Consider the following 27,423-nt stretch of genomic DNA (forward strand, 5'->3'; position numbering starts at 1 on the left):
GTGTGTGCAGCCAGCAATGTGTCCATGTGTTGCAGCATGCGGGATAATCCTGTATGGCTTCAGCAGTGGGATTCTCAAAGTAGCTTAGAGGTTATTCAAGGTTAAACCTCAGGAAGCCTGAGAAATGCCTACTGTTGCATGTCATGGGAGTAAGGACAATGAGGTTTTCCCATCTTTTAATTTGTCTCAATATTAGGTGAGATTCATACTAATTTTTCATATCAAAATTTCCTCCTGATCCAAGTAAGATTTCCAATGACCTCAGTCCCATTCAACCTCTTTAATGTCAAAGTCCACAGTTATATCTTGTATATATTTTAATACTTCTATGTTTTTGTGAACCTATTAAGTCTCTATGTCCTGTTGCTGACAGTTACTACCCATTTTCCGCTCTGTGGAACTGGTGGAAAGGACAACACAAAGTGTCTCCTTAGTGACATAGAAGACTCAAGGTTAGTTATTGAAGATTTTCTCAATAACTAACCTTAAACGTACTGCATTTCGTATTTATCTGACTACATTTGTAAAAATTGACTTAATGATCTGAAACATCCAAGTTTGACAAAATGCAAAAGCAGGAGAAATCAGTCTGCAGTCTTTGGTACTAGGGTGCTAGCTTTTTATTGGGGGAACTTTGTCTTTTTACATCAATTTATCATTAACAGCGCAATGTTCAGAAGCTTCACCAAAAAAAAAAAAAAAAAAAAAAAAAACATTCCTCTGGTACACTGGCCTGACAGAAAGTTAAAAAGTGGTGAATGACCAAAGAAGCCAAGGGTACTACTCCTTATGAGAGGCACCTTCAAACGATAGTATCTGGGAACTCTGCTTCTCTAGAGCATCGTGTGCTGATGCCTTCTTTTACCTTCTACGTCCCTTTCCTTCCAAATTCGAAGAAGACACCAGTTGTATTCATTCCAGCTGAGTTACATAAGAGTGTCTCACTCTGGACAAGCCTTGGCAGCAGTGGATGGCTGGTTGGCAGGTTCAAGTATGACTTCCTCTGAATGCTGAGACATAGAGGTTTCAGATGGCAGCAGTGGGGATCTCCTTCGGAGTAATTTCAGGTAGCCTAGGCATGTCTGGAGCCTGAAACAGCTGACTCTACTGTAGTCTTAAAACTCCCATGGTACAATGCATCAATGCACTGCTATGTGCAAAATGGGCTAAAGACAGGCATGACAGAGAATCAAATTTATTTTGTCTGGGAAATCTTTCTAAAACAGAAAACTGAGACATTTGTTCCATGAAGGAAGATTAAGAAAAAGACATGCGGAAAGCTTCTTGCAGCTGTTGCAAAACAAATTACAAGAATGGTCTTTGAGGTTTTTTTTTCATTTTTTTTTTATTAAGCACAAAAGTAAAAGAGTGCGCCTATGCCCTTGTGTATTATGTATGTAGCTCAAAACATTACATGTTGGTATAAAAAAACAACAGTACCTTCTTCCACATATTTGCTTGGTGCAAACAAACCATTTTGATGAGTTTCTTTCAACAAAAGCCCTTTTCTACAACTGTCTAATAGAGACATAAATAGTTTAATTCATGAAGAATGAAGGATTTTACTTGGTTCAACTTACCTAAATGTGGATTATTTTACTAATTAAATAATTTCGAAAAGCAACTGGATGCACCAAATTCTGGTTAGAGGAATTACAGTAAATGAAACATGAAAAACTGTGATGTCTAAAAATAGATTTTTTAGGTCACTGCTTAAATAAACAAACAAGTGAACTAAACATAAAGCAAAAATATTTTCTGCATATGCCCCTTGTTGTATTTAAAGTTATTTTTTAGTGTTTTTAACATTTCTAAATTAAACACTCCACTGTCTTTTTTGGGATCCAATTACATCCTTGCTAATACGAATGGCATTCATGCCAGAACATGGAGAAAGCAATCTCTGATGTCTTTAAATACCCAGGGCCAGACAGGAACAAATTCTTAATTTTTTTAAAAAAATATTTCTAAACACTGAGATTAAAGGCTTGTCCTCTAGCTTTTATCTTATAAACAAACGTGTAAGCAAAGCATTTTTGTCCTTTGTGTGTTCAATGATCCTTAAGTGACCGCTAAAGAAACCACTACACAGCCCATAGGAATACATCTGAATGAATCACAACATTCTCTGACATATTCACTGAAAGATCAGACTTAACTTTGCACAGCTTTAACCACAACAACCATGTAAACATGACTCGCCGTCCTCAAAGCTTTGAGCGACATTACTTATGGTTTACATCAATCGAGATTTTCACTCCTCTTTATAAGCAAGACTAAGCAAAAGTCAAAAAAGAAAGCCTTTTTAACCCTGACCGCAGATGGAAATTGGTTCAGATGTTTGCTTAAATTAAGACAGATGCTTTTGGGATAAAATCTCACAGTTTATGGTAACTTCACAACAATCTCTGTGTACAAGCTTTACCCCTTATGTACTTTTTATTTAAGTACTTGTATTTTATTTTGCAAAATTTCTGAGATATGTCTACCACAGATTGATGCTGAAAACCCTTTCCAAAAAGGAGATAGACAAAAAATACATATAAGTACAAGATCATTTTTTTTCCAATTTTTTTCCAATCCCATTTATATTTAAAGTATTTTTTATTGTTATCATTAGTCATAAACATCTTTCTTTTAACTCAAAGCAACTTAAAACTTGTGGATGGGCTCAGCAGAGACTTTAATCTAACAGAATGTGTGTAGGAAGCAAAAGATTAGGGTGATGGCAAAGAGGCCTTTCATTCTTAAGTTAAAGTGCATGAAATTTGACCAAAAGACAGACTAGAGCAGCAGAACTCCAGTATTGAGTTTTTCTAAGAAAATATTAAGATTTATAGAGAAACTTCTACATTCTGTGTGAGAAAGTAGACATCACAATAGCTGCCCTTATATGCTAAAGTAGGCTTTGAGCTCAATTCCACATATTTTATCAGTGCTTCTGTTTTTTCCCTCCTCCATCTGGTTCTGTTCATCTCCTTTAAATGATATAACAAAGGTTTTCCAATCTTCTCCTGCTAAAAGTGGTCCCCTTGTGTGTCATGGGTGGGCTGAAAGAGGAGTCTAGGCTGGTGCTTGAGCTCTTTCAACTGCACCCTTCAATCACCCTCAATGTTTGGAATGGAGGTGAGAAGAGTATTCATGCTTCCAGCTAAAGAGAAACACATTCTGGTTTCTCTGGTTTCCTGAAATTTGTCAAAAACATGTCTTAACTACTACATAATAAGGTTTTTTCTTTGTTTTTTACTTTGAACATCAAGAAAAGTTCTGCTCTAAATGGTTTCATTACACAAATCTTATTTTTATCCTTCATTTTTCAGAACCAAAATTCCTCCTTCAGTGCATTCTTCCGTCTAAATTGGGTAGAAAATGACTTGTGTTGGGCTTCAAAGTGAGAAAGATTATACGTTTCATTGAGGGCTCAACAATCTAAACATTTCCTATCCTATCTCTAGTCTTCCACTGAGCTTAGATTACCTCTAAAAATACCATCTGAAGTTGCGACTTTGGCTTTGACGATGTTTGAAGATGATAAATGGAAACAGATACCTCACAGTGTGGATAATATTTACATGGATTAAAGAAAAAAAAGTTGACTATGCCCATCATCATTCCACAGTTTCGAATCGTACACCCACTATGGGTGGTTACAATCCTGTGAACCAGAACGCGAGGTGACAGTGTGCAAATTATTAACTCATTGCCACAAATCGTTGCATATCACCTGCTGCCACTGCCAAATAACTCAAACTTACTGTGACTGAAATTGTGTTGCGCTCCAGCCATTTATAGGCATATGCATCAATCCCCGTCATGGTTTTGTTTTGTCAAAACCAGTGAAATACTAAAATTAATATCACACAGAAAAAAGAAGAGGATTTGTGGAACAGGTTTGTCAGGTATTTGAATTATGTGTGTTGTCTTTCATGTGTCCCTAGTCTCAATATTGGGTGTATGCTCACATCAGCAGAGTGGAATCATCAGTGTTTCTTATAGTCAACACTGGGTACAAGTTACTTTTAATTTCCTTCAGCATATTTTAGTTATTCTTCAATAGATCAGCAGATCATTTGTTGGTGAAAGCTGGTCCAGGATTGTCTCTATGATTTCAAAAAATAATTATCCAACTAGTTAGACATGAGTCAGATGTGACCCTTCTTTGTTGTTGTTTTGTTTTGGCTGGCCAGTGAGCTGGACTTATTTTAGGCCTTTAATCTCACATTTTTAGTAAAAAAAAGTCTAGAAAGTCTAGAAAGTATATTCTTAAAATTCACTTTTTTCAAACACTTGGATTTAAGACACTTTCTTCACTCTCATCTCTCCATTGTTCCAGAGATCCTGGACACTCAAATAGTTGTGTGAAAAAATGAAGTGCAATGTCACCGATTTCGTCACATTGTTCTGTATTTCAAAAGAAAAGTCAGAATAAATAAAATATACAAAACCACCATGATCAAGAGACTGGCAGTTAGAGAGCTAAAAATCAAGAGCCATTAAAGCATTTTACCTTACTAATGATGATCTATTAAAATAGATGCTATGAATCACTACCACTTTTTAAGCATTGCTTCAGAGCAACAATTGACTGTCACATCCTTTCAAACTAATGCTCCAACAAAACATATCAATCCCTGTTTTTCCAGCTGAAGGCAGCTCGAATACTAGATCCATCACGGCACATGAATGTAACGAAAATCCAATAAATCCTCCATTAAAGGAAAACAGTAATGGTAAATGATTCAAAGCCAGCCAGCTGTGGCAACACTACTTGATCCAAGGTGAAGAGAAGAAAAAATAAGCCTGTTTCATGCTATAGTGCATGAGTGACAGTTGGTGTTGTAACAAAAAATGAAAATGTGAACTGTGTTGGTTCTTGTGTGGATTTCTCATTTTCTATAGATACGGTGGGGAAAGAGATGTTTCCTTACAAAGACAGCCACATCAAAGCTGAAGGAGAGAATAACAGCCAGCATGACATATGAGGGAGGATGTCTGATAAATTTCGTGGCACACAGGGATTTGGGTGAGGCCCACTAGGGCACAAAGTTAAAGGTCAGTCGTTTTAAAGGCAGTGCTGGCAGTCTTCTTTCCCATAAAATATAACCCCAAACTCAAATTACAGATATGAGTGAGATGATAAACTGAACGGCAATTGAAGGTTCACAGATTATATGGTGACAGATGTAAACACACGTTAAAGAAAGTTCAGAACATAAAAAGAAAATAGAAAAATGGCCCCAAAAAAAAAATAGATATTCCATTTCGGCATACTTAACCAATGTTAACTGAGAAACAAAATAAATAAATAAAATAGGTAAGTTAAGAAAAACTGTAATTCATTTTTGCGCCTTTCGTTGTTGGTTACTTTTGCCCGGCCTAAGCCCAGATAAAAGAGGAAAGATGGAGTTGAAGGGTTAAGAAAATCAAGAATTGTGAGAAGATGGTTCATTTATTTTTACGTACTCCAACAACATCCTTTATATTTACTGCTGATGACCAATTATAAGACCAGGGTCAATGAGATTAAGCAACTTCTAGGCACTTTTAAAACAGCTAGTTAGTTTTCTGACAAAGTAGCAACAATGGAAATGAGAGACTGATAACAGGGAGTATGTATGTGTTACTAGGTTTTTTGACAACAACCCTCTTTGGTGTGGACTCTGTCACCATGGGAAGAAATTCAGCCACTTTCACTATCAGCCAGGTGTTTAAAAATGAAAATAGAGAAAGCACAGAAGGTAAGAAGTTATCTCAAAGGAAAGTTTTTCCTAATATATGTTTTTTTCTTTGGGTCATTCAGAGGTGTGAGAGCGCAACAGAGGTAGATAAGTTGCTCTGTTTTATCCTTTTGCACTTGTAACATCTGTCTGACATGTAATGTGTGAATTTCAATTTAGCCAATCAAAATAAGATATAATAGATTATTTTTTGTTCTTATTAAAGAACCAAAATGTGGCCATCAAATTCTCATCAGTAAATCTCAAAATTTAACAACTCTGCTTTTCAGTGGATAATTAAAGTTAGACCTGTTTTCTTTTAAATCTGTGTTGAAGGCTTCTAATGAGGCCCCAAACATCTTTTATCCATTAATGAAATGGAGAGAAGGCAAAAAAATCTGACCAGAGGCAACTCAAACCCAAGCTCTAGAATCTCACAAATCCTCCATAAGTAAACATGTCTGTGCAGTCAACAAATAAATATTGGTTTACGGAAAAACAAACATAAAGACTTTCCAATTCTTCTTCCCCGCCAGCAGTCAGATGTTTAGCGTCTGTGGCCACGGATGTTACACACCTGCTTGTTTCAGTGGGATCTGCTGCAAACTCAAAGTGGTGGAGAACCTCAGGGCGGTCTGGTTCACATGAACTTCTCTTTAAGCTGTCATGATGGGCCTTTTTCAAAAGGCACTACATGTTGTTGTTTTCCGACAGAAGTTTGTGTAGCTGTCAGAAATAAAGCTATGAGATAAATATCACTTACTGCTGTAAAACCCTGTGATGCATCTCTTGTTATGCAGAGAGCCAGTCCTTTGGTCAAAACCCCATGTTCACCCTTTTTCCCCTCAATCTTGTAAACAAGAAAAGAAAGGAGGGGAAAAAAAATCCCCCACAGATGAAAAAGTAGACAGCTCTCTTCTTTCCTGGATGGGTGAGTAGTAGCACTGAGGGGCCTTCCAACTGGAAACAGATGGCTTCTTAATGTGTGCATGCCTTTGGAGTGTGTGCAAGAGAATGTGGGAATGAGTGTGCTTGTATGAATTAATGTTACAGCTGTGTACAAGTTTGTATGGGCCAGCAATCAGCCCTAATCATACAGTCAGAAAAAAAAAAGAAATGGTACAGGAACAAAATAGAAGAAAAACTCTCTGCCACACCTAAATCACACGTTAACCTCAGAAATGTTATCTCACCGCATATAGTTGCAAACTCAGAATGTATACAAAAGCTGAGCGCGACAAAGTTTGAGACGAGTGATACCATCAACCCTTCAGACAATCTGGTTTTGTAGAGAAAAAGAAAGGTCCATTCCGCCCACTTTTCATTTTTGCTTCTTCAGATTTGTCCTCCTTGGCACATTGTTGTTCAGGTTGGTCTCTTGGGGTGATTCTGAGTTTATCATAGTATTTTAGACTTTCTTTGAGGCGAAGAAAAGAGATGGAAGTCTGGGACACTTGATCTTCCACTGTGTCCCATGGGTGCCATGGGACATGAATGTTTTTAATTATTCTCCTCCTCTCCAGCCTTCACAGACACAGAAATGTTTGATTTTCTGGCTTTATTGTGACTTCAATGTGACTCAGTTTTTGGTGCGAATAGATCTTTTTGAACACATTCTGACAAACACTGCTTCACTGTTTAATTCTGCCAATGGTACAACGTAGATACGTGAAAAAGAAAACTAGTTTCAGTATTTTACTGACCACAGCATCCATAGTCTAGTACAATCATATGGAAACAAGACATTGTTAAGAAGGGTTTGCATATTACCTCATTCAATTATTTCTCTTGGGATGAATGACAACTCAAAAGCTTGATTAATCTATTGTAGCAGTTCATGGCTTCATAGGTCAGGTAGCTCGGGTGTGACTCATTCCTAAATAATTAATCATGGTGGCTATCATTAGCCAGTATTACCCAAATATCCTTAGCAACTCCAGATAATAATGAAAAAAAAAATCCAAATAATTTAACCTATATTTGTGTGTTTGAATACATAACATAGAAAACAATAAAAGCACAATGGTTTATGTTACTAGACTTAAAACTTCTTACTGGTCTTGATATCAATTTGAAACAAGTCATAGAGAGGACAGAGACAATTTGTGGAAGAAGGTACTCTGGTCAGATGAGATCAAATGCAATTTTTGTTTGCCTACAAGTAAATGCATGTGAAAGATGGTGGCGGTCTGATCATCCTGTGGGAAAGCCTTTCTTTAGCAGGAATTTTGGAGCTGACCAGAGTTGATGGGATGGAGTCATATACATTGAAACACTATAAGAAAACGAGCTTAATGGCGAATGATCATAGCAGCAGCCATTTTTTTCTCCACTGAATAAAAACATCCTTTTTAACAACCACAAACATTTCATTTGTCAAACTGGTAATCAAAACTACCAATTTAAGAAAACTATAGTGTATACACAAGATTGCAGTGGTCACAATGAGTCATGCCATCAGCCAACTTTATAAGAGGTTGTAAATTACAAGCCAGATAATCCACCAAGGATGTGTCACCTCTGATCTCAGTTGCCACCCTTCAGAGAGGAGCAGCGTTATGCCAGATGAACCTGTTCTAGCAGGTGAATACCATCAAATTTAAGCTTTTTTTTTTGATAAGATTTATTACTTTAAAGAATAAAAAGCACATGTTTAGAAAAAAATAAAGGGTTGCAACAGCTGGGTAAGCTGCGATGTCTGACTGATTTACTGCAGCTTCTTGTAAAATGAGTAACACAAAGATGACAGCAAAAGCACATTTTTGGGGGTCTTAAGGGATATTTCTGTGTGGAATTGATACATTTCCCACATCGGAAATTGGTTTTTGTGATTGTGATCACTGAGAACATGATTCATGCATCACTTGGTATTCAAATTTAGAGATTATGAGAACTAAACAATAGTCTGTCGCCACAAGTGACCCTCCTTTTCCCTTTTTATTCAGTCCCAGAGACAACACTACAGTCAAGATGAGGCCATATTGTATTTACGGACAATACAAAAATAAGCATAGACTGCTTTAATCAGGCTCTTCATACCACATCTAGCACACTGACAATAATTACAGCCTGACAATATAAACAGGCTGTGGCCGAGGCTAACACGCAGAATGGGGCAAGATGAGTTGATTTCTCCAAACCATCAGCTGCTGAGCTGGCCATGCAACTATAAACAAAGACCAAATCATTACCAGTTCTGCTTACCTAATGAGAAAAACCACATCAGCTAAAGGTAATTTTCCTTGTTTTTATTAAAGAACTATGGCAGTGGTGATGTTGGTGAGCAAAACAAAATAAAGTCTCACTGGAGGGTGGTGCTGTGGTACTGAAGACAAGTCTTATTCTCAAGACTGAAAGCCCCAGCATAATTTATCCAACAGCCAACACACAATTTGTGTAGCTGTTAATCATTCATACTCGCACACACCTTTCACACAACAATGCAGACCACTTGGGGGACACCACTCCCAGTTCGGTGTACAAGACATGCATCTTTTGTGTTGCTTTTACAAAACAGTCAAAAAGAAAACGCTACACTTTTCTGCAGGCAGCATGCCTAGGAGTTATTAACTATTTATCTGTCCTGTTTTTCTAAGTTATTTCATGAAGAATCATACAAAATGTGCATAATTCTTCACTGCTTCACATAAATGTTCCTCAAAAAGTATCCATGTCTGCTGCAGACACAAAAACCAGATAGTGTAAGCAGAGCAGTTGAAGAGAAATATTCAAATATTCAATTTCTTTTTAACTTTTGAAGTGTCATTGCAGTCACCTGTGCTCCTGTTTGCCAAGGATGCGCAGAAAAGTACAGCAAGTGGGAGAAATATTTTTCAGTGTAAAGATGTGGATGTTTTTATGTAAAACTTTATGTAAAACTCCAAAGCTAAATGTTGTGGAGATTTACAACATTTAGTTGTTTCTTTTTTTTTTTTTAGGGCTCAAATTCAAAACAAAGGTCATGTCATGGCAGAGTGTATAATGCAATTCCTTTTGCTCAATGAGAATTTACTCATAGTGGGTAGCTCAGTGAATTGAATCGCTAACTGTGGAGCAATCTCTCACACTAAGTATGCATCACATCATGTCAGTCTGAATGCATTTTGGAACATTTTTAGTACTGAGCAACCATGTGCAATATAATTCTGGTTTATGACTGCTACTGTACACTAGTGCTTTGTTTTCTTCTAAAGTTGGTTATTATTAAAGAAGGTTTAGATAATACCTCTCTGTGCTCCAAAAACATCGATGGGTAAACCTTTTTGCATTCCAAAGGTGTTTTGAGTATACAAAACAAATTACTAAGGCAGAAGGCTACAATTTCATAAACTATTAGCTCTGTGGGTGAGACATTTTCTTCCACTTCTTTATTACCCCTGAACAGACATATGCATGTAAGTGCTAATGACTATGATTAAGGAAACCCGGATTAGGTCCTGCTGTGGTTTGTGCACGCTATAATGCAAAAAGGCAAACAGGAGGCTGGTTCTGTTTTGTGTAAATCTAAAAAAGAAAGACAAATACCAGAAAACACTCTCTTGAAGATGTTTCACTTAATTGGAGTTTAAACTCTATACAATGTCTGTTCCACAAAATAGCAGTAAATGACACAGAATAGAGTAAACATGGCAGAAACCAACTCATTACTCATATCCACGGAGGGAGCCTCTGGGGTAAACATCTCAACATTGTGGGTGTAGTAATGCAAAGTCATCAGTGAGAACACATTTAAAATGAAATTAAAATATTCAGTTGCAATAAGTCTCTCACCAACACTGTTAGAAATCTAATATTGTTTCCACTTCTACACAGTTTGGGATGAACAAACAAAAAAAGAAAAGAACAGAAAGTAAGTATTGGTACTCGATCTGTAAATGTATAACAAGCATCCAACCCTGAATATGCCATGCCATTTAACTTTGAAAGAGTAACACATTATGTCTTTTGTGGACCAGGAAAAACACGGCATAATGTGCTCAGTGGGCCAAAAGGTCACTTTGCTAGTCTGATAAAATTAGGCTCAAATGTCTGGACGAGTTACAGTAACAGTGGCTCGCTAAGCTAGACAAAATAAATCAGCTAGCCACACAGAAAGACACCAAGGGGGACCAGAGTGAGGGGCAACAGGTGGCTGTCAACTTAGAGAGAAAGAGGGCCATCATCCACTTAGAGTCTTTCTATCTCTCCCTAGGCTCCACTAAGCTCAGCCACGCACCAGCAGGAGACAGAAGAATCCATACTAGAGGGGGTTTCAAACAAATATTCACAACCACAGCCATAATGAACTCCTGACCTGTCTTGAAATCAATGAGAATCTGCCAACAAGATGATCAATTACAGTTTTGTTTTAAAAAAGCTTTGAATATAAAATAGCTCCACAGTATTACTTGCCTAGTTATCTTCTAAACTCTCAGAAGAAATGAAACCTGGAAGTTAGCCACATAAGCAAACCTAATCTCTCTCTTAATTCTTGTGCATGTCACTAATTCTTTGATCAGCTGTCATATTTTAGGAAAGGACACAAGTCTGGCGCATCCTTAGCGCCAGTCAAACATCTGACTCAGATCATGTTGACCTAATTTAAATAAACCCTGTCTAGGTGGATTTTACCCCAAGTGAAATTTGACAGTCTACAGCTTAATAACCTTTGCAGATTTTGAGTTATTTTTGCACTTCCAAGTCGGCAGGAGGGGTGTGTGTTTAAGAGAAAAATATTCTCCTCCTTTCTGTGCTGCTGCTGAGGACATTATGTATCTGTAATGAACTCTGTGAGTTAATTACTTTTTAAAAGCGTGTTTAGTCATTTTATATGACAAAATAACATTAAATAAGGTAGCAAAACAAACAGCACCCACTTATCAGCACTGTATTTCCAGAAAGAGGCGGAACAAGCACGTCAGTGTAGTTAAACCAAAATCTGAAAGCCAACATCTGAATCAGATTGGACGCTCGTGTGTCTGTACACATGCCGCTGCGTGTGCGTGTTTGCATGTGTTTCCACTCAGCTCTTTGTGCTGGTTCCCTCACATTACTCAAAAAACACAGAAACTCTCTCTGGCTCATGCCACTGCTCTGTTTTTTAGTATGTTGTGGAAGGGCTGTTAATTGTCACACAAATTAAGGCCCTGGGCCCCATCCCACAACTGCCACTGTTGAAGTTCAAAAAGGATGCAAAGGAAGCAATGTGCTGCTAATACAGGTAATTAAAGCTCATATTATTTCCATGTGTGATATGAACAGATTAGGGTGGAGTTTATTACTTACCAATGCAGGCATGAACTCTGACTGAAAGCTGCGAACGGAGGATGATGCTGTGTTTCTTGCCCCTCCTGCAAAGAACAAAAGAAAGTGCTCAACAATCTGTGTTTAGGTTATCAAACTAGAGATGCAGAAAATAAAAAGATTGTGTGTAAAATAGGACAATTTTCAGTTTGATAAGCATTCAAAGGTGATCAGCCAGTCAAAAAACTCAACCAGATCTATTTCCATTCACAGAGCACCTTCAAAACTAAATTGAATTTCAGTACGGCTGGTCTACCTATCTGGTCACACCGTTGGCCAGGTCACACCAACAAAAACACCATTTAGTGTAGATGCTGATAGAAGAACGTTCTAAGCTGGCTGTTTGAAGCATCTGTGAAACACTTTCCAAATAAATCAGTGGAAGAGCAAAGATTTAACTCTCCCGCAGTGACGCTTTGGAGGACCATGGCAGATTTTGTGATTGGACAACAGAAAAGTGATGGAAATGTCCTATTAGCCTGTCAGTTCCCGAATCCACACAAAAACAATCCTTGTAAAAGCACAAACGGGGTCAGTGTGACCCACCAGGACTACATACAGTGTAAAAACCTTTCGAGTTCCACTGAATCCCATCTCTTTCTTTGTGAGATGGTTAAGAGTCTAAGTAAAAAGAAATGTGCTATGCCATATGCTCTCTGGAAAATGCCTGCTTTTCATTCATGCTAAGAGGGATTCAAAACTTATGGCCAACACATGTGACACTTAGGCCCCTAATTTTAATAACTAGTAAGAACATGAACAAGGTTCAAATAAAATGTATTAAGTGTTGTTCTTGTGTCTTCTAATAATGTATTGCAGCTCCTGAAGTTCTTGTACAGTGATGCAAACTGGGCCTTACAAACTCAAAACATGAAGAACATTATCAAAAACAGATTAAAAAAGCTAGCTAGTCAAACTGATACTGACAACTTAGGATTTAATTTTAGACTTCTGGCTTAAAATATATATATATATATATATATATATACTTATATATATATATATACAAAAGATGGTTTGATTTTATCTCTAAATTAGCTTATTTTCAAAAGTCTGTGATATACATTTTCTCCCGACATTTGTATTTTGGTCATAGCAACACACCAAACTGGGAAAAATTCCTTTCCAAAACAGAAAAAAAGACGGGAGTAACTTGGAGGTCATCTCCTCCCCCCTGTGTAAATGGAAATGTGCCAAGAACCAATCACCATCCTGTCAGCTGCTTACAATAGCTGAATGAATCCAAAGCAAAGACAGCAACAAAAAACCTCGATTCAATTAAGTTACCATTAGAAAAGTAGTTTTGCTTTAAAATAGATAATCCTCCCATTTTAGGAGGTTCCTCTGCTGTGTGGACAATACAGAATCAGAAAAATCTGCTGAAGGATAAAGTTGACACTCTTATTTTTTTTTACTGTTTGACACCTTAATTACAAGACAATTAATTATTACTTTCCAACATCTCTCCTCTGTCTGTGTTACTACACTATTAATTGTTTGCTTCTATTTTAGCTCACGCTGCATCAGGAAGTTGATTGGTAAACCAAATCAATCGATTTGTAGCTTGACCAATTACAAGACAATCAGAAAATTTTAAATGTTTTTGTCTTTAAGTGTAGTTCCTCTTTACCAACAGAAACCTGTTTTTTCATTATTTTTCCATTTTACACTTGCAGCTGTGGCCAAGTTGTCTTCAACTTTTTTTTCTATCTGACTGATACTCGGAGTAAACCAGTACTTTGGAGACTTGGTTAAAAAAAAGTTGTTGATTTTTTTTTTTGTTTACTTCTGAAAAAGTTTACAAAAGCCTAAATTGGAAATTGGTCAGGATTGTCGAATTGAGTAATGTCTAAACTGGCATCTGAAAACAGCAGATCTCCATAGTTTGCATTGAATGTTGCTGTTCAGGTCCACTCTGTAGTTTCTTTGGATGATAGATTGTGCCCTTCACCTCCCAAATATCCAAAGAAACCACAAACAAATCAGCTGGACACCAACGCAGACAAGAGCACAGCAGGTATAACTGCACAACAGCCCCCTCCTTCACACTACTGACAAATGGGCTTCTATGGTTGTGTGGTTGTTCAGGCTGGCTCAGAGCCAATGGCAGACTGTCCCGGACCAGGAGTGGGTTTGACAGTCAAAGAAAAGGCTTGGCAACAAAGAATGAAGCTCATACTAATGCTGTGTCACAAACAGGCAACGCTGGAAGGCAGACAAAACAGGTTTAGTACCCCCGACTGATCAGCATTAAACTGCTCTGATATTATTTACAAAATGGGATTATATGTCAGAGAAAGCCTGCCTATCTTCACTATTTTTCAAATATAGGATCCTGCAAAAGGTAGAGGCAATACAGGAGCAACATCTGTCAACATAGGCCTTCCCCGGTGAGATGAGACAGCAAACAGGAACGTAATCCACTGTGATGCTGTTGAGGTATATGAGTAACTAGAGCCATTTTGTCACGAATGCCTGCTTTCTCTCTGCAACGAGATACCTAAGCTTAACAAAGACCTGAGGCTGCACAGGCTGACATTCTCATTATCAAATTAACCAAACATGCATAGAATATAAGTGGGATTTTAAGGCACACCTCCAATGAAAATAAATATGAAAATTCAACACTGTTGTATACAAAGGCCTCGAGATTCATGTTCTCACAACTCTCCATGCAACTTTTAAGAAAGAGATAGGATAGGTATGATGCTATGAAAGCAATCCAATCAAAGGAAACCTCTGAGATACAATTCCTAATAACATTTTAAGAACCATCAGAAATATGTCATTCCTCAAGGAGTCAACCAAGACAATGACAAATTACATTGCCGTGTTACAATCTTTGTTGTATAATCTTGTCTGAAAGAGTCTGAAGAATTACCTAAAATGATAATCCACAAATTACTATAGATGGAGATGATGAGCAGTAAGCATTTCTGCATAAAACCAGACAGATCAGGAAAAGTAATGGTGTTAAAATTAGAAAAATGACACGTACTGCTCTCATTTGTGTAAGACAAAATTGAGATCTTTCCTGCCATCCGCTGTCACCATAGTCAATAACTCTTTGAAGAATCTAAATTAATGAGTTACAACATTCAATTTAAAGTATTTTGAATCAGAATTTGAATTTGAATTACAGTCAGGATGTCACTGCAGCAATTCAGTAGAGCAGTTGACCAATCATTCTGCCAATCATTCTTTCCAGGTTGCGTCTTTAGTAAAGTTTAAAGCACTGACTGGACATGGGCAGTCAGTACATGGACATGGGTTTAGATTGTCTGCCCAATCTAAACTCTCTGGCTTTATCTAAGACAGCATCGCTGGTCCCATTTATGACACACAAAATGTGTACCTAGAAAGTGAACACACACTCTTGGACCGCAGTTAAGCCAGATCTTCCCCTCAAAGACCAATTAATGCGAGACAACGTAACAATGAACTATAATGTATTTTACTTGTAGCATATGTGGTAGAGTGATCTACTGACTCAGCATTTCTTACCAAAGAAACTCCTGCACCCAATGGACCACCAGCGTCTGATCTAGTCAGGTTAAGTTCTAATTTGTAAGACAGACAGTCTTTATGCTTCGGTAACATTTACACATGCACAGAAAAAAAAGGTATTTACCAAACTGCTTTATCTTGTCAGTTAATATTCTTTAACTACAAAACACAGAAAGTGAATAATAATGCTTTAACTCTCTGTGTAAAGTTTAGCTGCAAGATTGTTTGACAAATTCTCTGGTTATTTTCAGATGCACATTTCTCCCTTCAACGAAAATCCTGTGTGTGCTGAGAGCAATGTCCAAGTCGGTCAGAAAAAGTTGTTGGAAAAAAGCGAAAGCAGAGCTCTCCTATGAGAAATGAACGGATATAATGAGAAACTGAATATTTGAGGCCTGCAGAGCTCGAACAGTTGGATTTTAATATGCCTGCCTTTTAAACGCTTGTCAAACACATCAAAAAACAGGCAATAAAACTAAGAAAAGCATTTTCAGCATAAAATTGTTGGCTTTTGCGTTTGAATTACGCGCACCAGTGAAATGCTATAAGCTGGAATACACACACACGCACACACTGCACCAAAATAAAACATCCCATGCCAAATCAATTATGTATTCACTAACTGCTCTGATGTTCTGAGGACAATCGAGGGAGTGGAGTCTTTCCTTAAAGACTTAAAACTTAACAAATAACCTGCCAATCAAAGTCACATATGTCAGCAAAACCCTTGAATGTATCTCAACATTAGTTCAGTTCAATAGCTAATCAACATCATCATGGCTGGTTACGATGGAAGTACTCCAGCTGCCTAGTTTGTCCTTCAGAAGAAATAAAACTTAATAAATGTCTCAAAGGCAATGACATGCAAAAGTATTTTTACCCTTTGAACTTGTCCACATCACCATGTAACAGTGAACTTTAAAGTATTTTACTTGTAGCATATGTGGTAGATCAAGAGAAGTGGAGTATAATAGTAAAAGGAAAATATGAAAAATGTGGCATACCCCTAAATAAAGTATAGCAAAATCTATTGCCATTATTTATGAGCAGAGTTCACCTCTGTATAATCCAAGCTCAGCATTTAGAAAACATTCTTTAACAAACAGCATCAGGAAGATCAAGAAACGCACAGAGAAAGTGGCAAAGATGTTTAAGTTACATAGCAATGTGTCAAGCTTTGACAATATTACTAAGCACTGTTCAATCTGAATAAATTAGGTATGTTTTCACAGCAAACCTTATAAACATATGGATCTCCACCAAAACAGAGAGAATAAGCACATCCATGGTTTCTTTGGAGGAGTTGCACAAATCCATAGCTCAATGAAGAAGATAAATCAAGTACACCATCATGAAGGTGACATAAGAAAGTGGAAACACTAGGATGTGGTGAAGTATTTGTTCAACATGGCCATGTAAGAGTTGATAGGAAGATAGAACTACATACAAAACAACACTATGCTGAACAACAACAGAAAAACAACCCTAAACAATAAAGTTAAAATCAAAGCATATTATTGTGACAGAACAGATGAATAAAAGTCTAAACTTAAATCTAGTTTAGGATCTGTTGTTCCTGGACACGCTCCATCTAATCTAAAAAAAAATGGGCAGAAGCCTCCAGAAGTCCAGATGTGCAAAGCTGGTAGAAATATACTCCAAAAATTTCAACTGTACCGAAAGATAGTAAAAAGCGTTCAGTAAAGCAAATAAGAACTGTATTTTCTTTAAGAGTCCTGGAAATGCATTGGTTCAGTGTCTCGCGACGACAAAATTTCAATAACAAAACAACTACCTAAAGACAGAAATGCCTCAGCACGTCTTTGCAAACTGGTCAGTTAATAACTTGAAGAGAAGCTGCATCAGTGATGAGGCGGGACAGTGAATGTACAAGTCACAACTTTCTGTTGCCAAGCTATGCAACACGGTGTGGAAGTGATTAAGGCCCTTAAGCTACCATGACATGAATATCTCCTGGCTCTGCAGCCCTCTGTCAGAGGATCATACTTTAATCTGATTGTAAAGACACTAAGTATGACACAGGCGCCTCAGGAATGTAACCTGTCGTTAATATCAATTACACATGGATCCAATTGCCAATAATCAAGAAGGTTCAGGAATGTTTTCAGTTGGTAGATAACTAGGGGGAAAAGAATAATGACATAATTTCGCTTAGGTTAGTGAAGCTGGTTGCTTTACAGTTCACTTTTTCACGAACTCTGAATATTTCTTGACATTTTGAGTGATTGCAAAACAGAAAGAGTTAATAAAACATTGAGAAAATAAAGGTGAAGTGTTTTATTACACCATTTTGGCATTATTGTCATGAGATCAAAGTGTGCTGAACTGCAGGAGGTAAATTCTCGGGCACATTACCGCCATAAAATAAACAGTAAGCAGAACTAACCATTATTTTTCACTAAATAATTGGCCAACCACCTTTACCCCCAGCCTCCTCTGATTTAATGACCTACATCCATACTACCACCTCATGCCAGCTGGCATGACACAATCCCTGGCAGCCTCGGCCTTTGACGCGAGAAGAAGTGGACCGCTTTAACCTCACAGCTCTCTGTAACCTCCCCATAAGCTCCCAACAATTTCAGCTGGAACTGGGAACGGACGCCACTCTCGATGTCCAACAGAAACACCAGGGCTGGGAGCCGCTTATGAATTCCAAGTTAGACAAATAAATCCATACATGTTTGCGGTACAGCTAACCAGGAACTCTCATGCCAACCTTTGGTTTGTGAATATCTAAAGTGGGCAGAGCATATACCTAGCATGCTCTACCGTTCATGTAAAACATATGGAGTCAATAAGCGAAAGGCCAAACAAAGTGCATGAAACTGAAATTAAACTAACACAATTTAGAATCTCAATTTCGTCGTCTGTCCCCAGGAGTCATATTAATGCAAAGTGTAGTTTTTTTTGTATCAGGCAGACTTTTCAGCAAAGGAAAATATTAGACGCTTGCTACAACTGAAGTGTAGAACTGTGTGTACCTCAGCGATCTAATGAAAAACAGTGTCAATGTAAAATAGATCAGAGTGATTACTCATAAGACAAATCAACAAACTAAGTGGTTTCGAATACGTCACTGCTGCCACACGATAAAGGACGCCAAGCGCTATAAAAGACATGGAAAAAGTTAGACCTTTGGTATGTAGCAAAAAGATGCAAGCGCTGCTGTCATACAGGTTTCTATCCTGATATGAATGGTGGAAATTTTAGAAAATCATTTCAATTTTGAAGTAGATGCTATTTTGAGGTCACCACTGATTTTAGTCAATTCTTCTCTTCAAATGCAAATAGAGACTTAGACTTAGACTTAGACTTGACTTTATTGATCCCTTGGGAAGACTCCCTCAGGAAATTATAGTTACCAGCAGCTCACAGGCAAAAATGTGGCACACAGTAAGCATACACAAAGAATACAAAAAAATACAAATTAAATACAAAAACAAAGAATATAAATACAACACAAAAGGAAATTATAGCAATTCTCTAAGTCTCTTTTCCTTGCACTCCATTGCAGCCTGAATGAAGAGCATTAATGCCATGACATGTTGCAGAAGACATTGTTAATTTTTCACAATATGCTCCATCTCTGTGTTTCTATTTTAAACAGCTTATCGATACTGAAGATAGCCAACTTTGAATCTAACTTGGTAACAACATTCCCACCAAATAGTGTTGCAGTCAGTCCAAAATGGCACAGCTTACATTATTGGTCTATGCACCATAGTGCATAAGTATTGGATTTTTGAACTTCAGACTGACCAGTCACATTCTAGGAGCAATTCACCAGAAGATCATCCACTTTTACATGCATCTCTAGCACAACTTTCTTGTAGATCCCAGGGATGGCAACTTCTGCTCTTCTCCTCAGGGTTGAAGAGATGAATGACAGTGTGAGATGGGAAATTTAAATTAAACTTCCGATCAGATCTAATTAAATTTAACATTTTTAGAAAGAAGCACTATTCCTAAATATGATTCAAAACAGCTTCTGTGGGACAAAATAGTGTCTCATTGATTTTCAGAATTAAGAAGGCATTCTGAATTGAAGCAGGCTTTTACTTGTAAAAGGGTGGAGCCATTAAAGACGTTTAGACCTTGACCTTTTTTAATAAACAAATCTAATGGCCTTGCATGAGGGGGAAGCAGAACTCATTCAGCTAATGCCTGTAAAATGAATTTTTGAGTAATTCATCCAGTTTGGCTTTATTATCCTTCCAATCACTGTAATTGGATCAGATTAGGCACAGAAATACAGCAAGAATGACATTAACGTATATCCCTATAACCTACTAACTATAACAGTTCCTTCTTATCAGATCTGAATTGCAGTCTCTCTCTCTTAAACAGTAATCATATTGCAGTGATTATGGTTGACTGTGAAAGCTGGGGAGATATTTGGGTTGTTTTTAAAGCCAGACTCCTGTAATCAGCAATTGTAAGTTACTCTTGAATCATTTTTTATATATAAATTTCTCTGGGTTGACAGCTAATTTAAAGCATGAACAATTGATTCCGGGAAAATCAGAGTCTGGCATGTAATGTATATTACTGTATCCACCTGCTCAGTAGGGCCAGAAACTCTTGTATTTTCAGCTTTGTCTGGCATCTGTCCGACACAGAGCTTTTGAAGTGGAAGGAGTATACGACTAACGTTTTTTTTCCTTTTTTTTTTTTAACAGCAGTGTTCAAGTTTATTTTAGTCTATAACTTCAGGCCAGTAATGGAGAGTGTTTCTCATTCTGTGCTCTGTTTACAGCCACTTCTTTTTTTTTTTTCCTTTTTGGTGTTTCCAAGTTTTGGCGATAACAAAGGAAAAAGTTAAGCAACAGACGGAGAAGGATGCGATTGTTATCTTACCCTCCATCCTCCTGAAATCCCTCCAGTTCATCCTTCTGCTCTGCCAGGGTAGACTCCAAATCCAAATAGCTTCCATTATGGGACAGCTGGAGGGCACAGTCATCCGCCTAAGCATGCAACCACACACACACACACACACACGCACACATAAAGAGGTTAGATTTAACCAATGCAATTTTGATCCATTCTCATTAGGTACAAGTGACACCAAAACCCAAAGAAAGCTAAACTGAAAGAGTACATCACATTAACACTGTACTTATAAAAAGACATGACAAGGCAGTTCTGTTATCAGCTTGTGTCACAGCTCTTTGGCGATAAACTCAGTAAAGCTATGAAGGGTCAGAGCTGCTTTTCTGTCTGCTGTCTCTTATCTCTCTGCTCCAAGCCCCACCATGTCCGACAAACTATCATCGAGCGCGATGATTTCACAGGGAGGGTATAATTCGTCTGGTCCTTAAAGGTTGTCATCACCCGACTCGGGTCAAGGAGATGAAGAATGAGAGCGCATGTTCACTTGTCTGTTTGACCTCTAAATTGAAGATATTAACCTATTTATATTGGAGGTCTGTCGGCTCCGCAGGACCCCGGCTCCAGCAGTGAAGCAGAACACAGGAAAACAAATACCATTAAAAGAGTCCAAACATTTGATTTCAGGAGCAGAGACTTGGCACTGCTCCGCTCCACTAACACTCTGGGTGTCTAAAACAACATGTGGTATGGGTAGACCCATTCGCTCTGCTCTGTAATGAAACACAAAGGAGGAGAGGTTTGAAGGCAATCTCCAACATCGTTTTTTTATAATGAGCAACATGTCTAGTAAATACGTAGCATGTAGGATTTCTCATAACAGTCCATTTACAGACTGATGCACTACCACTTCCTTCCTTCGTTCTGTATGTGACAGTAACTTCATTAAACATGACGGAGAAACACAGGAAGAGACTTTATGGCTTTGAAGTGTTCAGCCACTCTGTTTGCATTACTGCACTCTAAGACTGTGTCAAATTTTGGAACTGAGACAAAACATATGGTTAGATGGGATAGCTCTCAATCCCCCCCGATCCCTCTTTCTAACTTTTTTTTTGTCTGATTCAGAGCTGCAGTCCCCTCTGCTCACTGGTTCAACAGATAACAATGTGAAAACATCCTTAAAACAAACAAAAAAAAGATATTTTATTGCAGTTGCCAATTTTTTTTAAAATTTAAATTAAATTGTCCTATCAAGTAGATCATAGAGAGTAGAAGCTTTCATTTAATAATCCTTTAATATCCATTCGGCATATTTATTTATGCTAATGCATCCATCTAACTAAGCCACTCTTTAGGAAGCCTTGCCATAAAAGTAAGTAAGATAAATGATCTAAAGTCATTAAAAAATAACTGATTGCCTACACCTGTATGTGAAGTCAGAGCAACAATAAACATTTTTTGAAGAAAAAAAAACATTGTGGCATAAAATTTATTGAGCTATTTCACACAGTCAGGAAGATAACAAGAGGCCAGAAAAAAATAAAAAAGATATTGCGTTCTTGGGTTCATCAAGTCATCACGGATGTTATATAACTGACAGTGGATGGCTTGAGAGACATGGCAGATGTAAATATGTACTCTCCTGACAGACATTAGACCTTTTACTGGAATTGTCCTCTGATCAAAGGACCAGACAAGAAATGGGTCAGGAAAATTGATGAAAATATGTTGTGGAGTGATAATAATGTACATAAACCCTTCATATTTGCAAAACTACAAATACAGACAGCATGGTTGGAATTGATACTTTGTGTTAAAGCTTTTCTACAGTTGTTTTTCTCTCAGAGGTGTAACTTAGTAACCTTAGTGCTTAAGGTTACTGAAGATCGGAAGAAAGCCATCAGATAACGAGCACATTTGATTTAAAACAGGATTTGTGTTTGTAGTATATGGAATAATCGATTTATAGCTAAATACTTTACTTTTTATGATTTTATTCTGCTGCAATAACTAGCTTTTGCAAATGTTGAACGGGATTCAAAACAGTTATTTAACTGGTCTTTATTTTTATTAAATAAATAAACTAGCAGCAAAAAGTATGAGTGCCAACTTTTTCCAAAGATGATGCATCAGAACAAAATAACTTTAAAGAAATTAGTTATTCGTAAGTACTTTTTTAAAGACTGGATCAGATATAGCAAGACACAGAGAGGCATAAAGAATAGAGGAAAAACAAGGCCAGCAAAGCAAAGGATGTAAGATTATATTACATTAGAGAGAATTCAAGCATAAAGCATTCAAAATAAACCTGGTAAATTTATGACTTTGGTTTTCTACAGTGACATTAATATAAAATCCAATGCAAAAAATAAGCAACTAATTCCCATTACCCCATACTGAACCACCAAAGAAACTTGATTGTATTTTGTTGAATCCAAGTCTTAATCCTCTTTACCTGTACATTGCACTCCAAGAACTCAATGAACCAAACAGAAAACAAGAGCAAAATCTTTGCTGTCTGTTTTTTCACTCTGTATTACCTTAAATAGACAAAGCACTGAATCAGTCCTGCAGCTGTAACCAATAATTAGCCAACTGTGGAACCAATAAATGACTAGCAGACCGACAAAAAGCAAAGAAGCAAACTCAAAGCTTTCTGTTTCTCTATGTATCCACAAATTCACTTCCACTCTTAAATCCCTTATATTTCCTCTGTATAGAATCAGCCTGAATTACACGTCACAGCTATTGATACACAAGTCATGCAGGGTCAGGGTGGGGCGCTCAATTGTCCCTAATCCAAGAATTGGAAGGAATGAAGGTCACAACTTATCAGAAGCAGGGATTTGTTTGGCTGTCTCCTGCCCAGGACTTGAACCCACAGTAGCACTGCGATGGCCAAGTCCAGAGAAGTAACCGCAAGCACTCTGCTCGCACTGAGGTCTGGCCTCTCCCTTCGACAACCATGCTGTGGTCCACTGACCAGGGAGGCAGTGCAGGAAAAAATGACTAAAAATAAACACCATGCAATTTCCAATTTAAAGCTTCTATCACACTCCAGTTTTTTTATTCAAGCCAGGAGAGACATCTAGAAGCAAACAGCGTCGACTAAACACATTGTCTGCATATTTATTACATGCACTGCCTCTGTAGTGGCTACCTTGTACATCTGTGTTTGCAAAGTGCAATAAACTCTAAGTCACACCAGATGAAATACAGAAATCTCCTTCAGAAAGCTTTTGATGAAGCCACTTGGGGTCTTTTTTTGAAGACATGTGACACTAAAACACACCTGATGCATGAATGAGTAACCACAACAGTAATCTGAAGTTCCTGTCAGGCAGTGTTGGACAATGCATTCTTTTGAAAGGGGCCTTCTGCTGCGACAACTCCTCAAAATGCATAGAGGAGAAAAACCTCAGCTCTGCATGACAATGAGAACAGCAACTCAAAGGAGGAACCTGTATTTTAAAGTGTTTTACATAACTTCTCATTTAACACAGCTTCTCATTATGGGGCCAGAAAAAATGCAGAAAAACAATTGTCTCTGAAGTTTAAATTGTTAATGTCACAGTCCAGAATTGGAATCAATCAGCAGCAGACCAGAAGCGGTATGGCAGAGCTTTGATTTACAGATGCGTGCTAGCAAACATTAAGCACAATCCTTTACTGTGACGCCAATAGGTGTGAAAAGAATCTTGCATCTGAGTAGTGGATCAATGCATCTCCTCCAAAGTTATCCTAGATGTTTGTTCACAACCTCCTTAGGCCTTCACAAAGCAACATTTTTAATGCTAAAATTAAGCTACCTTCTTAAGGTGTTAACTTCTATTCTGATTTTTACTAAGGAGTGTGACTCCTCAAAATGCATAGAAGTTTTACAATTGTATAAATGTATTTATTTCGCTATGTTAGCATTTTCTAGCAAACTGCTGAGTAGATGGTTGGGTTGATGGCATGGTTCCTGCTGTTGCAATGTTCTTTTAAATCTTCTCAAAGTCTTAAAAATGATTTTTTTTGCTTTGTATGTCTGTGTTTTCTGCTTAGCTTAATATGTAGCATGGAACAGACCAGCAGTTTTTTTTTCTGGAAATCAACAGAGCACATGGGTGACATTAAGGTCCTGCAAAGCTTTTTAGGTCATAAAATTGTTTCTACATTTTTTTTTTTTTTGCCCCACTGCAGTGTGTGATGTCACATTCACTCGCTCATTTGAAGTAGCCCAGTGTTGGGCTACTTCAAATGAGCACAACAGGCTCATACATGAAATGTATGTGTATCCAACACATACATTTTCCTGATTAAAATTACCATAATATTCTGTGGCTTCCATTTTTTATTTTTATTTTAAAAATGGAAGCCACAGTCATAGCTACATTTTTTAGTTTTAATTTGAACAATATTGTGGTAACCATATCCCACATTGTCTTCCTCTTCTCAGTTATTAGCACTATGCATATAGTGTTGCATAGAGTCTCAAAAAAGGAGACTTTATGCAGCACATAAAGTGTCATTTTTATATGTTGCATAAAAATGAGGCACATGCATAATGAGACTTATGTATGTGTCATGGCACATACCTTGTTGTGCCATGACAAAATATGGAAGAGTTCAAAAGGTAGGACTTTGTAAAGCACTGTAAATGCTAAAACCTGGATAAATTATTGCTTACAGGACATGCTTTAGACACACACTTTGCACACTTTCTGGAGGACATACTATATCTTTATGACCTGCATTTGTATAGCACTTTATCAGAAGACTTGATAAACACTACTTCAGTCATTCACCCATTCATTCACACACTGATGATGGAAAGCTACATTGTAGTCATAGCTACCCTGAGGCAGTCTGATAGAAGCAAGGCTGCTATTCAATCGGCGCCACCAGGCTCTCTGACCAGCACCAGCAGAGAAGGTGGGTGAGGTGTCTTGCCCAAGGGTTACAAGGATGAACTCCTACCTCTTAGACTGCTGTCGCCCTGTTTTTATTTGTAGAAAACAAGCCATAGTAAGACCACACACTCTGCATGTTGACATTAAAACTTTCTTCTTCCCAGATGCTGTTTTATGAATAACACAGTCCAATATAATGCAGGGCTAACTACACCCATGCACAGATCTCCAAACTTCAGCTTTAGAAACTGACGACGATAGCTCAGAAACAGCACATGCAAGCTGTCTGAATCCCTGGACACCATGTGTGAACAGCACACTATTTATATCAGATTGACCTCTGAGCTCTGGGGCCGAAGGCTTGTTGCTTGAGCCATTTACAAGGTCACTCTATAAAACAAATTATTTTAAGAATGTAAATCGCAGAACAACTTGCTGCATACTGTGACACCATTGTTGTTGCTGAGATAAAGTGAATGAAATTACACCCGAGCAGTAATGCCAATGGATTGAAAACAAAGACTGGGCTCATTTTTTTGTATGCCAGTGTTCTTTTGTTTTATATATTTTTCACTGCTACCTTCCATCTGAAACACTTCAAAGTTGCTCTGTCACATCCTGTCAATGGAAGCAAGCTGGCGTCTGAATGTGAAGCAAGCTTGTGGTAATCTACAACCACCAAAATGCTTCCATCTCCCCAACTCTGTGTAAACAGTCTGCAATAACACAGATCTGACTGGACAATGAAAGACCCAAATTACATTTTGAGGTATGTGACGTCCCTATTAAACAAAGATAAAAGGACATTAAAGTATGATAGGTTATGCAACTATGTTTCATTTCACTTTGAAAGGTGAGTAGGTGATATTGCTTTTGAATATACTTGAGTCAATATGGTCAAAATAGAAAGCCAAAACAAACATTTCTACAGATTTTGACCTTAGAAAGCCATCAAAAGACATAGAAAGAAATACAAACAGAAAGAAATTGAGCTATTCTTGTTGTTTTTCTGATCAAAACAATTGCACCGTTCAAAGCAAAAAACACTTAGGTGACGTCAAGCTATTTAAAAATAGCCATGATATTGTCGAGAGAAGAAAGATCAAGCTGTTGCAAGATAAATAATGTGGTAAGTATCACCTTGATCGTGAAAATATGTTGACAGTAGATTGCGGCACATTCTAAAGAACAAAGTTTGTCAATCTGACAAGGAAATAAGATCAACTCTGCCCAGCTCAGCATTTCATCCCAGTCACTGTAACAGGAGCTGTGAAGGCACAGGTATACAATCCTGCATGTTCAGTGCAGTCTCACTGCTTCATTAACAAATATTATGTTTATGAGGAATAAAACACTTTCTAGAAATGATAACAGACTGTGCCTTGCATTGAAACCAGATCTCTACAGTTTGTTTTTCTTTTTTTACATTTTGCCATGTAACATGCTTGTAATGTTTAATCTAAAAAGAGTTTATTTCAGTTCTATGAGTTCATGTAAGTAACACGAGTAAACCGAGTCCCCATAAGTTCTGTAACAGAAAGTCTCAGGATTGTGTTAGAGAACATTAACGTACCACAAGGATCAGTGGGTCTCCTTGACAGGTCAAGGAGAGAACCTCCTTGCTGTCAAAAGGAGCACCAATCAAAGAAGTCAAGAGATACATGTGAACATGGGAAGAGCTGAAGAAATCCATAGCTCCGGTCAAACACTTTGTTGACAGATCAACTATTGATCAGGCACCCCATAAATGTGGCCTTCATTGTGGAGCACCAAAAGAAACCAATCAATAGTCTTGTCATCAGTTGGCCACAAAGCATTTAGAAACACACCAACCACAAGGAAGAGCATATTCTGATCAGATGAGGATAAAGTTAAACTTTTTGACCTACATGCAAAATGTGAAGTCTGGAGGAAAATGAACATGGCACATGTTACTCTAAATACATCCTCCCTTTGGTGATGCACAGCAGTGGAAGCATCATGTCTTAGGGGTGATTCAGGGATAGGGAAGCTATTCAAATACAAATGCATTTCACACTTTTCATTTGTGAGGAAAGCTGAAAAGTATTTATTTTCTACTTCACCATGGTGGATTACTTCCCGTCGGTCTGTCAGAGGGTGAATGTTCGAGCAAGGTATTGAATGAATCCCTTTCCTAACAGGTATGC

At 37.7% G+C, this 27,423-nt stretch overlaps 1 protein-coding gene across 3 annotated transcripts in view; it reads right to left on the bottom strand.

Moving 5' to 3' along the window:
- fhod3b (formin homology 2 domain containing 3b) overlaps positions 1-27,423 on the bottom strand; it is a 93,334-nt gene that overhangs the window by 65,059 nt on the left and 852 nt on the right. For all 3 annotated transcript variants that reach the window (XM_055047562.1, XM_055047561.1, XM_055047560.1), the window contains exons 2-3: positions 20,388-20,494; positions 11,982-12,046 (exon numbers count right to left, since the gene is read on the bottom strand). In XM_055047562.1, the coding sequence (XP_054903537.1) occupies positions 11,982-12,046; positions 20,388-20,494 (172 nt within the window). The remainder of the gene's footprint in view (positions 1-11,981; positions 12,047-20,387; positions 20,495-27,423) is intronic.

Source organism: Poeciliopsis prolifica, unplaced genomic scaffold (genome assembly GCF_027474105.1).
Source record: "Poeciliopsis prolifica strain line A6 unplaced genomic scaffold, Auburn_PproV2 SCAFFOLD026, whole genome shotgun sequence".
NCBI classification, from domain to species: Eukaryota; Metazoa; Chordata; class Actinopteri; order Cyprinodontiformes; family Poeciliidae; genus Poeciliopsis; species Poeciliopsis prolifica.